General features: G+C 42.2%; 1 protein-coding gene across 3 annotated transcripts in view; it reads right to left on the reverse strand.

The window, feature by feature from the left end:
- Window positions 1-8,859: 8,859 nt before the first annotated feature.
- The window catches only part of LOC132824974 (proline-rich protein 5-like), a 128,063-nt gene continuing 120,830 nt past the window's right edge, over window positions 8,860-16,092 (reverse strand). For 2 of the 3 annotated variants that reach the window (XM_060839905.1, XM_060839906.1), the window contains exons 8-9: window positions 15,578-15,716; window positions 8,860-13,040 (exon numbers count right to left, since the gene is read on the reverse strand). In XM_060839905.1, the coding sequence (XP_060695888.1) occupies window positions 12,445-13,040; window positions 15,578-15,716 (735 nt within the window). In that variant the 3' untranslated portion in view covers window positions 8,860-12,444. The remainder of the gene's footprint in view (window positions 13,041-15,577; window positions 15,717-16,092) is intronic. The other variant, XM_060839904.1, reaches the window with a different exon arrangement.

The following is a 16,092-nucleotide window of genomic DNA, read 5'->3' on the forward strand; positions in this document are numbered from 1 at the left end:
TGGGATTCCCTGACTATGAGGTTGGAAACTGTAGGTGGGAGATCCCCTGAGGTGATGAGGTTGTGGATGACAGTTTGGCTAATTTGTTAGCTAATTTGTTTCTGATTAAAATGTCTTCTTGCTCATCAATATCTGATTGATGGATCCGTTTGGATGTCTTAATTCACAGAAGCTGATGCTGCTGATTGTCTGACTTCTTTGAGGCCCAGGAATGCTGTCTATATGATCCTTAATTAGTTTTCTAAAACCCTACCACCCAGATCTTTGAGTCTTTTCGTCGTATGCAGTCACTGTTACTAATAACAAAGTGGGTTTGGTCTCTGGCAGTGTATCTTTACTGTTGGGTAATGCTTGTGTTATCCCTCACAACTTGAGAAATTAGGCATGGATAATGTGGTATTGAAAGGTCTAACAGATTTTTTTTTAAACATAAGTGCCTGGGCTTTTGGAAGGAGAGGGTGCAGAAAAGTTTTACTGGGACTGGAGGGTTTGAGATATAGTGAGAGGCTGAATACACTGGGGATTTTGTTCTCTGGAGCATCAGAAGCTGAGGGGTAACTTTATAAAATCATGAGAGGCGCGGATAGGTTGAATAGCCAAGGTCTTTTTTTCTAAGGTGTGGGAGTCCAAAACTAGAGGTTGTAGGTTCAAGAAGGGAAAGATTTAAAAAGAACCCGAGAGGTAACTTTTTCTCGTAGAGTGTGGTATGTATGGAATGAGCTGCCAGAGGAAGTGGTGGAGGTGGGACAATCACAACATTTAAAAGGCATCTAGATAAGGAGGGTTTGGAGGGATAGGAGTCAAATGGGACTAGATCAGATTGGAATGCCTTGTCAATACAGATGAGTTATACCAAAGTTATACCATCCTTACGACTCTGTACTCCAAGTAGCATGTCATTTTTCAAGTGATCTCCAATAAGATGGTATCAGAGACCTTTACACCATCAGTTCATATTATGGTACACTGAAGCCACCACAAGCATTTTTCTGAAGGTATACTGACATATCAACTATAAGACAGAACATCCTATGTGTTTTCCCATTTCATCAGTCTGTCCACGTCTTCAATGCCTATCATCACCCTTGCAGTTAATAATATATCTCCACGTTCTGTGCCATTTGCAAACTTTAACAATTATGCCTTGTACCCACACCTGAGTCATTGATATAGAGCAACAAAACCGAAAATGTGTTGCTGGAAAAGTGCAGCAGGTCAGGTAGCATCCAAGGAGCAGGCGAATCGACGTTTCAGGCACGAGCCCTTCTTCAGGAAGGGCTCATGCCCGAAACGTCGATTCTCCTGCTCTTTGGCTGCTGCAGGACCTGCTATACTTTTCCAGCAACACATTTTCGGCTCTGATCTCCAGCATCTGCAGTCCTCATTTTCTCATAGAGCAACAAAAACAACGTTCTGATACCAACCCTGGGAACCCCTTTCCTCGCCCAAAAGTGACTACTGTCACTCAGACTACTGTCGTCTCACAACTTTGATTCCGTGTCGCCATTATCTCTTTTATTCCATGGGTTTGAATTTTGATGACAAGTAAATCATGTGCAAATTTAGCAAACACCTTATACATTGCATTAACTACGTTATCTTCACCAACATTTCATCAGAAGTCTCAAATAAATTATTTGATCGTGATTCACGTTTTCTAAAACAAAATGGTCTTTTCTTAACTAATCCAATTGCCTGTTAAATTTACTCTGGATTAGCTATATCAGGAGCTATCTTCCCAGATGATGCTGACAAACCTGCTGTTGGTAGGTTTACCTAGTTTTTGGAATATTCTGATATTGTGAAGCCTCAGTAGCCTATTAAAAGGCACATCCTGACAGCTGGGGTAAAAAAAAAATCTACACTTAATCATTCTCTATCCCCTATCTCCAAATCAATCCCTTACTCATTTCAGAAGATCACCTCCAAAGTAGATGGTTTTATTTCAGTGAAGACCTGGTCTTATCAGCCAGGATACACATCGCATGCTGCAGTGTGACTGGGTTGGACATAAGGACAAGCCAAAATTGGCCAGAATTCTTACTAGTTATTACTATCCACTAATGTTTTGGTGGAAAGTGCACAATGGATACATTGTGTTGCTATGAGATGTGGATTTTAGCTTTAGATATAGCTGAGGTGCCCTCACTAGGTGAATTGCCTTCACACCTCCCATGATGAAAGCTGACACGAGTTATGGACTCCCAGCAATCATGAACCTGTACACCAGCAAGCAACTGATGTCTTTAATGTAAAGACCAGGGGACAGGAGGGAGAAATCAACAGAGAAAAAGTTCTTTTTTTTGAAGAAGGACTTTTTGCATAAGGAGGTGTTAAAAATACCGATGTTGAACACCAGGTGGCACACATCATCCATTTCCTCTGTAGCTCTTTCGGGGAAAATGTTGACAATGAGCACTAGATGGCCTTCACAGACTAAACTTTGTACCCAGCTTATCAAGAAGCTGCAGCTGGAAGAGGCAGAGACTGCGCTTATGCACCTGACCCACATGAACACTTTTATTTTTGGAAACCAACAGACAAGCAGAATTAGGGCAGGATGATACATTTTGGTGAAGGCTAGTTTTTCCTGATTGCACATTATAAAGGGAAGTGCTGACCATAAATGTGGAGCTCAGTCCTTGGTATTACAAATAAAGCATTTGGCAGAGATGACAAAAGTCTATGGATGTGGGTGAATTATATTTTAGAAAAAGTCAGTGCCATGAAAAGTGGAGGGTGGGTGCTGAGGGCAGAAACTGAATAACACACACAAGATTCAGCCACCATTCTAAGCTTACAGAATTTTTATATTAACGGATTGTCTCATACAAATAGTAAGCTCCAATCTAAGGGGTTGTACATTCAGTTAGCACATACTGTAGCTGAGATACAGTCCTTCCAACTGATCAGCTGCATTGGAAATTTGATGGTATAACATGGATAACCAAAGCCCCAGCCGGAATGGTGGAAGTTCTGGTGCTATTGCAGTCTCCTGGTTAGGTCAATGGAGTGGCATTACCTACACTGGCACTGGCAGGTCGAGTTGGGAAGGAACTGTTAGGGAACAAATTGCGGTGTTTGAGACACTGCACCGAATATTTTAGTTTTCCCTCGGATCTTCACTAGGAGATCGAGTCTCAATTTCCAGAGACTCCGGGATAGAACACTGTTCATAAACCTGACCATCTGCTCCATAAACTCAAGCACGACTCTGTTTAATATAGCTCATTGCTCTTAATGATTACTTTACTCTGATGCCGAGCTGGGAATTTGTGTTGCAGACGTTTTGTCCCCTGTCTAGGTGACATCCTCAGTGCTTGGGAGCCTCCTGTGAAGTGCTTCTGTGATCTTTCTTCGGCATTTGTAGTGGTTTGAATCTGCCGCTTCAGGTTGTCAGTTCCAGTTGTCTGCTGCAGTGGTCAGTATATTGGGTCCTTGTCGATGTGCTTGTTGATTAAATCAGTGGATGAGTGCCACGCCTCTAGGAATTCCCTGGGTGTTCTCTGTTTGGCTTGTCCTATAATAGTAGTGTTGTCCCAGTCAAATTCATGTTGCTTGTCATCTGCGTGTGTGACTTGTCACATGTTGGTCATGTCGTTTCGTGGCTAGTTGGTGTTCATGGATGCAGACCGTTAGCTGTCTTCCTGTTTGTCTTATGTAGTGTTTTGTGCAGTCCTTACAAAAAAAGAGGAAGAAGAACACCTCTACAATGTATTCGCCAAAAATGGATACCCTCGCAATTTCATCAACAGATGCCTAAGGGAAAAACAACGGAATGAGGACATGCCACAACCCAAAGGATGAGTCACTTTACCACATATCAAGAACATTTCTGAACTGACAGCCAGACTACTGCGACCACTATGACTTATAACAGCACACAAACCAACAGCCACTCTCAGACAACAACTCACCAGGACAAAGGACCCGATACCCAGCATGAGCAAAACCAACGTAGTGTATAAAATCCCATGCAAGGACTGCACAAAACACTACATAGGACAAACAGGAAGACAGCTAACGATCCGCATCCATGAACACCGACTAGCCACGAAACGACACGACCAGCTATCCTTAGTAGCCACACACGCAGATGACAAGCAACATGAGTTTGACTGGGACAACACTACTATTGTAGGACAAGCCAAACAGTGAACAGCCAGGGGATTCCTAGAGGCATGGCACTCCTCCACAGATTCAATCAACAAGCACATCGACCTGGACCCAATATACCGGCCACTGCAGTGGACAGCTGGAACTGACAACCCGAAGCGGCAGGTACAAGCCACTACAAATGCCGAAGAAAGATCACAGAAGCGCTTCACAGGAGGCTCCCAAGCACTGAGGATGTCACCTAGACAGGGGACGAAACGTCTGCAACACAAATTCCCAGCTCGGCAAACAGAACCACAACAACGAGCACCCGAGCTACAAATCTTCTCACTAACTTTGATTACTTTACTCATTCTACATTTTGGTTCCCAAGACGGTTGGAAAGGGTTAGTCTTAGCATAGCGTATAGATCAAAAAAAAAATCAAGATTCATTGAATGATCAGCTATTGGAGGTAGGCATGAATGGGAACAGATTTAAACTTCATAAACAAGCCACTATGCATTCACCTCCCAAACCTACAGAAACAGGACTAGTTTGTGAACAGTATTTACAAGCAGCACTAATATTAAAGGTGAAAAAGACACACTGCTCAATGTCCCCTAAACTCTCAAAAATGTCAGACAGGTAAAGCAAGCATTGTATGACTTTGGAAATCTCCACCTCAGAAAGTGGTGGGAGTTTTTTTAGTGCAGATGTTGATCGATTCCCTGGTTTGCTGGGAATCTAAGAATACTGGGTGTGGAAGGGAATGGAAAATTCAGAACACAAACAATTTAGCCATGATTGTATTGAATGATACAGGAGCCGAATGGCTGCTTTCTGCACCTATTTTGTTAGTTTGTGGATAACTATTCTCCCACAGGATACCTTTGTGCTCTGTATTCATATGGTGAGCAAATGGCCGATCTACAAAATTGTTGATAAGGCCCACCTCAGTGCAAGATGTATATTGACTGGTGAAGGTAACGCTTACCAGAGACATCAGTGAGGTAACCAACTGCAACGATCTCAACTAGGATGTAGAGAAAAGGCAGTGTATTCGAGCTGTTCCATCACCACCTCTGGAGTTCAAAACTGCCCAGTCTACCTCAAAATACTCTGGAAAGGCAAAGTATCCCAAAACATTTCAGCAACAATTTCAACAATATTTGAAGTGCAAACTCTCAACAAGCCTGAATTTAAAAAAAAATTAACCTATTTTTCTTAATCAAACGCCTCTAGAGCAGGTGGGACTTGAACCCAGATCTCTCAGTGCACTGGGGTAGGGATATAACCACTGTGCCACAGAAGTGCCCTCAACTAACCTGTATTTTGCTCCATTCTTTTTAAAATTAAATTCACATTTTGCTATCTGCTATGGGATTTAAACCCTCATCTCCAGAATATTAGCCTGACATTCTGGATTATTAGCCCAGTGACATTATCATTACCTCACCATCTCCTGGAGGGTGGAGGATTCCTGATGAAGGGCTTCTGCCCAAAATGTCTATTTTCCTGCTCCTTGGGTGCTGTCTGACCGGGTGTGCTTTTCCAGCACCACACTAATCTCGACTCAGTTTGGGGTGCCTATCGTTCACTGTCGCTTTCACCATCACAGCATCGTGGCTAATCAGAGTTACTTTGTCACCCAATTAATATCTTTCTCTCCTGTAAAATAAACTGCGATGGCTTGATATTTGTATTTGTCCTGATGAGTCCAAGATCTAAAACTTCAGCAACATTGTTATCAGCCCCTAGCTTTTCTGTTTTAATAAGCCTGTAAGATTAACACTTCCTCCATGGATTACCACCAGTGTTCTGCAAGGCTGTATACTCAGCCCCTTCCTATACTCCTTGTATACTCCTCATTGTGTGGCCAAATTCTGCTCAAACTCCATTTACAAGCATCTTGGGGCCACCACATCACAAGTTTAAATTGACGTCCTCATTCACGGATATCTCAGTTACTGAGACGGAAAGAACAACCCTTTCATCGGAGTCCTAAAACAGCAACCCCTCATTTTAAAACATTGCCCCCGAGTTCTGCACTCACCCACAAGAGGAGACATCATTTCCACGTCCGTTTTGTCCAGCGGATTCAGAACCTTATATACAGCAATTACATCATCGGTCACTCTCCTAAACTGCAATGGAAGCAAGCTCAGTCTCTCCAACCTGCTGAGTGCACGTATCAATCTAGTTCTTAGGCCTAAAGGAATCAAAGAGTCCGGGTAGAAAGCAGGAACAGAGTACCATGTTGGATGATCGGCCTTGATCAGATTGAGTGGCAGAGCAGCTCAAATAGCTGAATGGACGATTTAGAGACATAGAGATGTACAGCACGGAAACAGGCTCTTCGGCCCAATTTGTCCATGCCAACCAGATATCCCAGAATCTCGGTCCACCTGCCAGCACCCAGCCCATATCCCTCCAAACCCTTCCTATTCATAAACCATCCAGAACCTTTTAAATGTTGTAATTGTACCAGCCTCCGCCACTTCCTCTGGCAGCCCATTCCACACACACATGACCCTCTGCATGAAAAAGTTGCCCCTCGGGTCTTTTTTCTATCTTTCTCCTCTCATCCTAATCCTATGCCCTCTAGTTCTGGACTCACCCACCCCAGGTAAAAGACTTTGTATATTTATCCTATCCATGCCCCTCATAATTTTGTAAACCTCTATAAGGTCACCCCTCAGCCTCCGACACTCCAAGGAAAACAGCCCCAGCCTGTTCAGCCTCTCCCTATAGCTCAAATCTTCCAACCCTGGTAACATCCTTGTAAATCTTTTCTGACCCCCTTCGAGTTTCACGTCTTTCCGATAGGAAGGAGACCAGAAGTACATGCAATATTCCAAAAGTGGCCTTTAAACAATATCCTGACCTCCCAACTTCTGTATGCAATACTCTGACCAATAAAGCAAAGCATACCAAACACCTTCTTCACTATCCTATCTACCTGCGACTCCACTTTCAAGGAGCTATGAACCTGCACTCCAAGGTCTCTCTGTTCAGCAACACTCCAAAGGACCTTACCATTAAGTGTATAAGTCCTGCTAAGATTTGCTTTCTCATAATGCAGCACCTCACATTTATCTAAATTAAACTCCGTCTGCCACTTTTTAGCCCACTGTCCCATCGGATCAAGATCCTATTCTAATCTGAGGTAACCTTCTGAGCTGTCCACAACACCTCCAATTTTGGTGTCATCTGCAAATTTACTTACTATTCCTTTTATGCTCACATCCAAATCATTTATATAAATGATGAAAAATGGTGGACCCAGCACTGATCGTTGTGGCAATCCACTGGTCACAGGCCTCCAGTCTGAAAAACAATCCTCCACCACCACCCTCTGTCTTCTACTTTTGAGCCAGTTCTGTATCCAAATGGCAATTTCTCCTCGTATTCCATGAGATCTAACCTTGTTAACCAGTATCCCATGGGGAACCTTGTCAAATGGCCTACTAAAGTCCACATAGATCAATCTACCACTCTGCCCTCATCAATTCTGTTCATCACTTCTGCAAATAACTCAATCAAGTTGTGAGACATGATTTCCCACACACAAAGCTATGTTAACTATCCCTAATCAGTCCATACCTTTCAAAATACAGGTGCATCCCATCCCTCAGGATTCCCTCCAACAACTTGCCCATCACTGATGTCAGGCTCACAGGCCTATAGTTCCCTGGATTGTCCTTATCACCTTTTTGAAACAGTGGCATATTAGCCAACCTCCAGTCTTCCTGCACCTCACCTGTGACTATCGATGATACAAATATCTCAGTAAGATGCCCAGCAATCACTTCTCTGGCTTCCCACAGAGTTCTGGAGTACACCTGATCAGGTCCTGGGGATTTATCCACTTTTGTGTGTTTCAAGTCATCCAGTGCTCCCTCCTCTGAAATATGGACATTTTTCAAGACGTCACCATTTATTTCCCTACATTCTGTATTTTCCATGCCCTTTTCCACGATAAACACTGATACAAAATTTTACATTTATATATCATGGAAATAGATCCTTCTGTCCAACTCGCCCAGGCCGACTACACATCCCAATCTGACCTTGTCCCTATGCCAGCATTTGGCCCATATCCCTCTAAATCCTTCATATTCATATACCCATTCAGCTGCCTTTTAAAGGTACCAGCCTCCACCAGTACCATTTGCAGCTCATTCCATAAATGCACCACTCTCTGCGTGAAAAAGTTAGGTGCGTCTACGAACCACCTTCAAAGCATTTACATCCATCCTTAAATAAGATGTCTGAACCTGCACACAATATTCTGGTTTTAGTGCCAATTCCACCATGGGGCAAAGACGACTTGAAGGATCTCGGAGTTGTTATATTTTGAGTGTTTGGATGAGGATAAGAATTGTAGCTCCGGCATGGGACAGCCATTCATCTACCTCCTTGTCCAATCTCACTTCCCCAACAATTTTGTCAGTATTCACTGTGAAAGCAACATTAAAGACGGAAGTCAACAAAACAAAAATCAATAGGGAAAAGTTTGCAGGATCTGTTTGAATGTGTTTACGTAGTAGGGTTTCACTGCTGATCTCAGTATCCCTGAGCTCAGGTGGGGAAAGAATAGCCAGAGTTCTTGTTCCTCACTACTGTGCAATAATCAATGTTGGAAATTGTGGGCATGCATGATCAAATAGCTATCACCATTTGCTCAGTACAAAGGATGCCCATGGAAACTCACACTAATATGAACCATGAGAAAGGAAACAAATAACATGAAACCAGCAAGTTAAAAGAGGATATCTTTACTCTTGTTAGTGCAAGCTCTCTTAAATAAAAATAAGTCTGCTGACTTTTACGGGCTGAAGCAATAAACTTGCTGTGTTACATGATAAAACAACATCTATAATACAGGCAAGGATATATAGCAATCTCATATGAAGTCATGATTTGGAGATGCCGGTGTTGGACTGGGGTGTACAAGTTAAAAATCACACAACACCAGGTTATAGTCCAACAGGTTTAATTGGAAGCTCACTAGACAGACAAAGATCCACATGCACACATATATTTTGTGGGGTGAATTTGTACTTGCAGAGTTACAGTGCACTTTGTTCAAAAACTGCATACATTCACGTAGAACTCTGAGCTCAAAAACTGCATGAATTTATGTAAAACTCTGCTATCTCACTTTTTAGATTAGAATCAATCTAAACACCAGGTCATAGACAGAGAACACAGGGGGCTAACACCTTCAACATGTTGTCTAGCTATCACCATTGTTAACAGCTAACCCGAGAATGCAACTTTAAAAAAAAGGTTTTATGATTTACACATGAAAGAAGTGAAACTATCACTGTATTCTAACAGATGAAAGGCTTAACAGACAATCAATTTTTCAATGTATAATTTTAGTTACATCACACTGCAAATTTTCACTATAGATTCTGTGTTACGATTGAGCCCTCCACTGTCACCTGATGAAGGAGCGTCGCTCCGAAAGCTAGTGTGCTTCCAATTAAACCTGTTGGACTATAACCTGGTGTTGTGAGATTTTTAACTTCATATGAAGTCAGTTGTCTTAAGAATGTATTGATCAATCAGATGTTCTTAAGTGAAGACTTAAGAAGGATCTACTGTTCATTAATATCCATGGCTCTTGTGATATTAAATCCATTGAACAGTTTACAATTGCAAATACCATAAGCCCCATAAGGCTGCACATTCGTAGAAAATACACAAATAGCCTCTATTGAATAGGCCTATTAACAACTATTGCAGAATGTAATGAAAATAAGCAAAGGACTCCTTCAAACAAATATTTTCATTAACAAAGTACCTGCTAACTTGTACTGAGCTTATTTGCTGCAACTTATTTCTACGGAACAGTACGTGTGGTAGGACATGCACTTCAATGAAGTAAAATAAAATGGTGACTGGCTAGAATAAAGTCTGGTCAAAATCTAACTAACCACTGTAGGGTCAACAATGACATCAAGACTTCATCAACCACCCTACAGATGGCACCCTGACAAACCAGGAGGGTTCCAGGGTTTGATCAGTCTCAGTTGTATTAAATGATCTTGACGGGTGTAATGGTGTCCAACTGGGTCTGATACTCATTAGTTCCTGTTCCTGACTACCATTGATACCCAGTGAGTGTGTGCCGTGATTGATGATAATACCTGAAATTGGCCAAAACAGGTTAAATGCCAGAGGCTGCTTTGTACTCAGAAAACGGTCAACATTTTCAGGCAGTACAGCATAGTGGGAGGTGGACAGGGGATAAAATGGTTAAAACATGAATACACTGTTCTAGACATTCCTACTTATAATCTTAACAAACAATTGGTGATGAGACAAGAAAGACATTCTGAATGCACCATCTCCAAGGATGAGTTGGTAAAGAGCTCTGCTCCCCACCACCACTGAGCTAATGAACTTAACTCTTGCTTCAGTAACTGCTTACTGGTTGGCCCACCAGACTTTATACTTGATTGTGTTTAGGTCTCCTTTATTGCTTTGTGTATTGGATGGATAAACTATCCAGTAATGATTGATAGATTAGTCTTTGATTTTAGGAATGGTTGAGCAGGGTAAAAATGGACTGAAGCATTTCTCGTTGCTTGTCCTGGAGAAACTCCGCGTGGGGATTTTTTTAAATCCAGTTTTTCTCAGCCCCTACTCTTCAGTTACATTCAATTTATAAAGTGCTTTCTATCAGAGGTATCCCATGTAAAATCCAACAGCACTTAAACAGGGAATCTTCTGCACTTTAAACTGCAGCATCAGAATGAGAAGAGCACAGCAAACCATCAAGCAGTGTCAACAGGAGAACCTGACTTCTTGTAAATGGAAACATCAGTGCTCTTGCCAACAACTTTCAAACACTTTTGTTACTAAATGTATGGCTCTCTCTGAAACATTCAATTTGAATAAAACTCCCTTTTATGTTGCTCTCACAGATCTATTGGTCCCATTCATGTATCAGGGAATGCAAATCACGATACTGAGCCCAGGCAGCACTGGTCAAATTCTCAAAAGGTTAACAGCTCTGATATCTCCCAATGGAAGGTTTCTTTAGATACTGTTCAGTTATTTTAAATCAGAGAGTCAACAGGCTTTTCTTTTCTCAATATTCACGATTAACACAATAGACTTATCCAGATGAAATGCCTGTTTAAAGATGAAACTTAAAATTACTCTACAAATCACACGCATTAAAAAAATCTACAAATTATAAGTCCAGTGTGCAAATCATTGCAAACTATGAGGAATCTGAAGTACATGAGGAGATCTTGTGTAATTTTCAATGGGTAAAGGAAGGTGACTTGTGAAAGCATTTGGTCACAAAGTGTTTCAATTGGGAAACACCAATTAGTTTTGAAATACAAAGTGAACTGTGAATCCTGTTTTATAATGAAGACTTCATTATGTGTGGGTCATTCTTAACTGCCCTTTGAAATGGTCAAATAAACTACACAGCTCAGGGACAATCAGGGATGGGCAATAAATGCTGGCCTGATCAGCATCGCTCACATGGCAAGAAAGAACAAAAGAAATTAAAATATTCCGCCACTTAACGTCCGCTGCTGTTTCCCTGTAAATCTGTCAAAAACGGAAATTGCAGCAAAAACACAGAGCCAGAAAAAGCAATAACTGAGAACAATCTAATATGATTTGAATCTGTGCACTGCAAAAATAGGGCTGTAGTCTTTAGCTCTGCAAAGCTACAGATTAATGGAGTGTTAGATGGGAGAAATAGCGAAACCAGGAATTTGTCTCTTTCTGTTGGTTTTGGCTGGGTTTTACATATACAGTAGCGCCTCGACTTACGAACGACCCCGTTCACGAACAAATCGGTTTACGAACAGGATTATATTTAAACTTTTGCTTCAACGTACGTACGAAATTCAAGGTATGAATGAAGGTACGAATACAAAAAGGCTGTGTGCGACCACGTGGTTTCATTGTTCTGCTTTGCTACGCGCTTGTTGAACGCAAAAGCTCTCGGGCCCTGCGTGATCTCATTCAGTTCGTCTTTGGCGCGTGCGCTGCGAACAGCCGTCCAAGCATTCTTACACTATCCGAACAATGGGAAAAATTGATTCAGTTCACGAACCGGGTCCTGGAACGGATAAAGTTCGCAAGTCGAGGCGCTACTGTATTATAGTAGACAGTAGGTGTTGCTGGTTTTAACAATGGTTCATATGTTGAATTCAACTTGTGTATCAGAAATCTTCTCCTTTAGTTTGACAAATTTAAAAACACTTCAACATCTAATAACTGGCAGTGCAACAGTGACAGCTTGGCTGTGGTTGTGGGGGCTTTCCTTTATTGCGTCACTGCATTACTGGTTTTGCTGTTCTTAATGTCACACCACACTTTGTCTGCTCAACTCTCTGTTGTATGTTGGCGTCTCGGAACATCTATGACCGAAGTCGAGAAAAATCCCCTCTGAGTCTGTACCCACTGATTCCAAAGTATTGTCTCCTGTGCTTTCAGGACTGGATGATGCCGCAGGTGTCATGGAAGGGCTACTCAATAACTTAAAGGCATTGTCTTGGTCACCTCTCGGGGCCTGAACGAGGAAACAATCCTGTTGCTGGCTGATGATGGGCTCACTCATCGTTTTGCACTGGAGAAGTTCATTAATGGTTCGTATGCTCGCTCGCTCTTGCTCTCCGGGCAAGTGATTCTGTGCTGCGGTGGCAGTCTTGACGGACATTGGGTCTGCAATGGGGGTTGTGACGCAGGAACTGAGATTTAAATAGGCTTCAGACTCAATGCAAGTTGTCATCTCTGATACGGAGTGCCTTCTGATGCTTGTGCCATTGACCAGGCTTCCTTCGCTTTCGTATTCTGCGACTGGGGTTAACATCGGATTGTTGTAGCTCTTGGAGCGCACCACTGGGTTCTTGGTCAGAATTTCATTTGACTTGGAACAGCGGGGAAGCAATCGTTTCTCTGCTGAAGAGAAGTACACAATTGATTCTTTTAACAACAACAACCTAAAAAAATCAGCAATGTGGAAAACAAGGCCATTGCCAAGATGAGATTGCAGAAGGAAAATAAACAGCAAACCCGACTACACACTCACTTAAGCATACACAGTTGTGCATTTTGAAACACATCATTACTGACAACCACAATGAATGAATGAATTCCAGTTCAAAATGGGAGAGGCTTCACAGAGCTCAGACTGTGGAACACACTTCAAGTTTCACTGAGGCATCTCTATGAAATCACACCTGTAGGTTTGGATGTAGCCTGGTCCAATGAAATAATCGTTGCACTGAACAACAATGTTAAAGATTTTCATAAGAAATTTGCCATCTTTGGTATCATCACCAATTCGCTTTTCCTTGGGTCTCCTCAAATCAGGTGCCAACTTTCAGTTTTTTTTAAAAGAAAGAAACAACATCCTATTTCTCTTTCCCCAAAACCATGCTCTACTTGGTTGCTAAGCTATCCAGAATACTTAACCTCCATTTCTTCTGTCCTTCCCACTGTAAAAGCCCTTCCCATCCATTTTACAGTTAAGAATAATTCAATTGTAATATACAGCTAACAGTTAACATGACCTACCCAATCTTTTCAACATGCCCCTCCTCAGGCCCCCCAACACATTTAATAATCCCTGCTCTTGGTATTTTTATATGGAATTCACAAACTGTGCTCAATCAACTGTTTGTTTAACTAATCTTTGTAGACAGCTTTATTTTCCTAAATTTCCTTTTAATTGCTTTTTTACTTGTACAAAATTTGTGGAGAGCAGCTCGAAAAGCACCAGAAAAATTGAGGCCTACAAGGTAGGATTTGTTATGGAGCCTGTTGAGGGTGAGGCTACAGTGAGAGAAGGCACAGGAGATGAGAGACCGACTCTGAGGGAAGGAGGTAGAGGTGTAACTCCTTGGAAGAGGAGTCTGATGACTTGAGTGACTACCAAGGCAGAGCTGCTGGTCAGCATCTTGGCTCAGATAGGGGGTGGCCATCAGTCTGCTCAGATGGAAAAAACAACCTGGGGCAGTACAGAAAACAAAAATATTTGGGGTACAGGGCAACCTGCAGCTCAGAATATTTATTTGGGCAAGATCTGAGGCAAATGGTAACCAATGACAACTTAATGAGGATTGAATAAGGGCAGAAGGCAAGATAGGAAGAAACATACAACATGTGGAGGGAGGCTTAGCTGACAGATAGCAGTCATTCTATTGAGATGGCGGCAGAAACAACACAAGCCTAGAATAGATTGCTAGATCACTCTCGAATAGAAAATGCAATGTTGCCTGACATGAATAAATAAAACGATTTACGGATAGATACTGTCAAAATGTTCAAAAAGGACACAAATCAATGAAAAGGACAAGATTAACATTTAAACCTAGTAGCAAGGTTAGATTCAGACTTTCAGCCCTTGAGTCTAGAGTTGAATTCAATTTCATAAGAAAATTTTAAACTACAAACACCAATAAGGAAAACATATGCATTTTTTGAGGTAGGGTTAGGACCAAAGGATAATTTTATCTTTCTTAAGGTCACATATCTATCCATGAGAAGTCACCACAGTCTCAGAAGACTATTGGGCTGCTCTCTCATTAGAGCGAAGGGGCTGGTAATGAGTTTAACCTGAGGGTCACCACAGCTCAGGAGTGGGGCAAGGTTGATAAGTTGGGACTTCCACAGTTGGTGTGGGAATGAAACCAGAATGGTTGGTATTACTCTGCATCACAAACCATCCATTCTACCAACTGAGCTAACCAAGCCCCAACATACATATTACATGCACATACAGATCATTCTCAATCCTGACCATCCACACACATCTGAAGTGTTGTGACCAAAGGAACCCAATCAACCTTGAGTTCAGGAAGTTGCAAAACACAGTGCAACAAAGGACCAAGTATATTTAAAAATGTCAGATCTAACATGCAGGAGCAATAGGTGGACTATTGGAAAGGGGACATCAGATGAGGCCTACGTTTGCTGAGTTTTGGAAGATGTCAGAGGCCAGATTACAGTAAGCAACACATGTCACATGTTTCACTATTAGCATTCTAACAGATTAGCATAACATAGAACGAGTTCCATCCAAAAGGTGTGTAACACCATCATGCTCTGATTGTTCAAAAAGCTATCAATATCCTTTATCCAGTGAATAGCCTTTCACATATTTGGGATTTCTCTTCTAAACTTCATCTATGCGCAGTAGGTCAGGCAGCATCCAAAGAGCAGGAGAATCGACGTTTCGGGCATGAGCCCTTCTTTAGGAATCGGCTCATGTCCAAAACGTCGATTCTCCTGATCCTTTGATGCTGTCTGACCTGCTGCGCTTTTCCAGCAACACATTTTCAGCTCTGATCTCCAGCATCTGCAGTCCTCACTTTTTCCTAAACGTCGTCTATTCCAATCGTGTTCAATGAAACCTTTCTACAAATTACTCCACCCCCTCTCAATGATTTATAGTTTGTAATTAGTTATGAGAAATGGGTTCTGTATGTTCTTACCCAGAAAGCACGCTGAGTGTGTAGCTTGTTCATCCACCGTGTGCACTCCGTACGTTCCCAGGTATGGAGAAACCACCTTCTGTATCAGCAACTCGAGCCGAAGGTAATCCCCTGTCACACCCTTAGATTCGTGAACTCCCTGAAATAGAAGGGATCAGTTTACTAGCCTGCTCACATTGTGAACAGTAACCACTCACAATCCGAACTGGAGGGTGAGAGAGAGACAGAGAGAGAGAGAGAGAGTGTGTGTGTGTGTCAGAGACACACACAGAGAGAGGGAAGAGAGAGAGAGAGAGAGAGCGAGAGAGAGAGAGAGAGAGAGAGAGAGAGACAGAGAGAGAGAGAGAGACAGAGAGAGAGACAGAGAGAGAGAGAGACAGAGAGAGAGAGAGACAGAGAGAGAGAGAGACAGAGAGAGAGAGACACACACACAGAGGGAGGGGGAGAGAGTGTGTATGAAGGGGGGACTAATGAGGAGGGAAAGGGGTGCGGGAGAAGGTTGGGGTAGAGAGGGG

Source organism: Hemiscyllium ocellatum, chromosome 19 (assembly GCF_020745735.1).
Source record: "Hemiscyllium ocellatum isolate sHemOce1 chromosome 19, sHemOce1.pat.X.cur, whole genome shotgun sequence".
NCBI lineage: Eukaryota > Metazoa > Chordata > Chondrichthyes > Orectolobiformes > Hemiscylliidae > Hemiscyllium > Hemiscyllium ocellatum.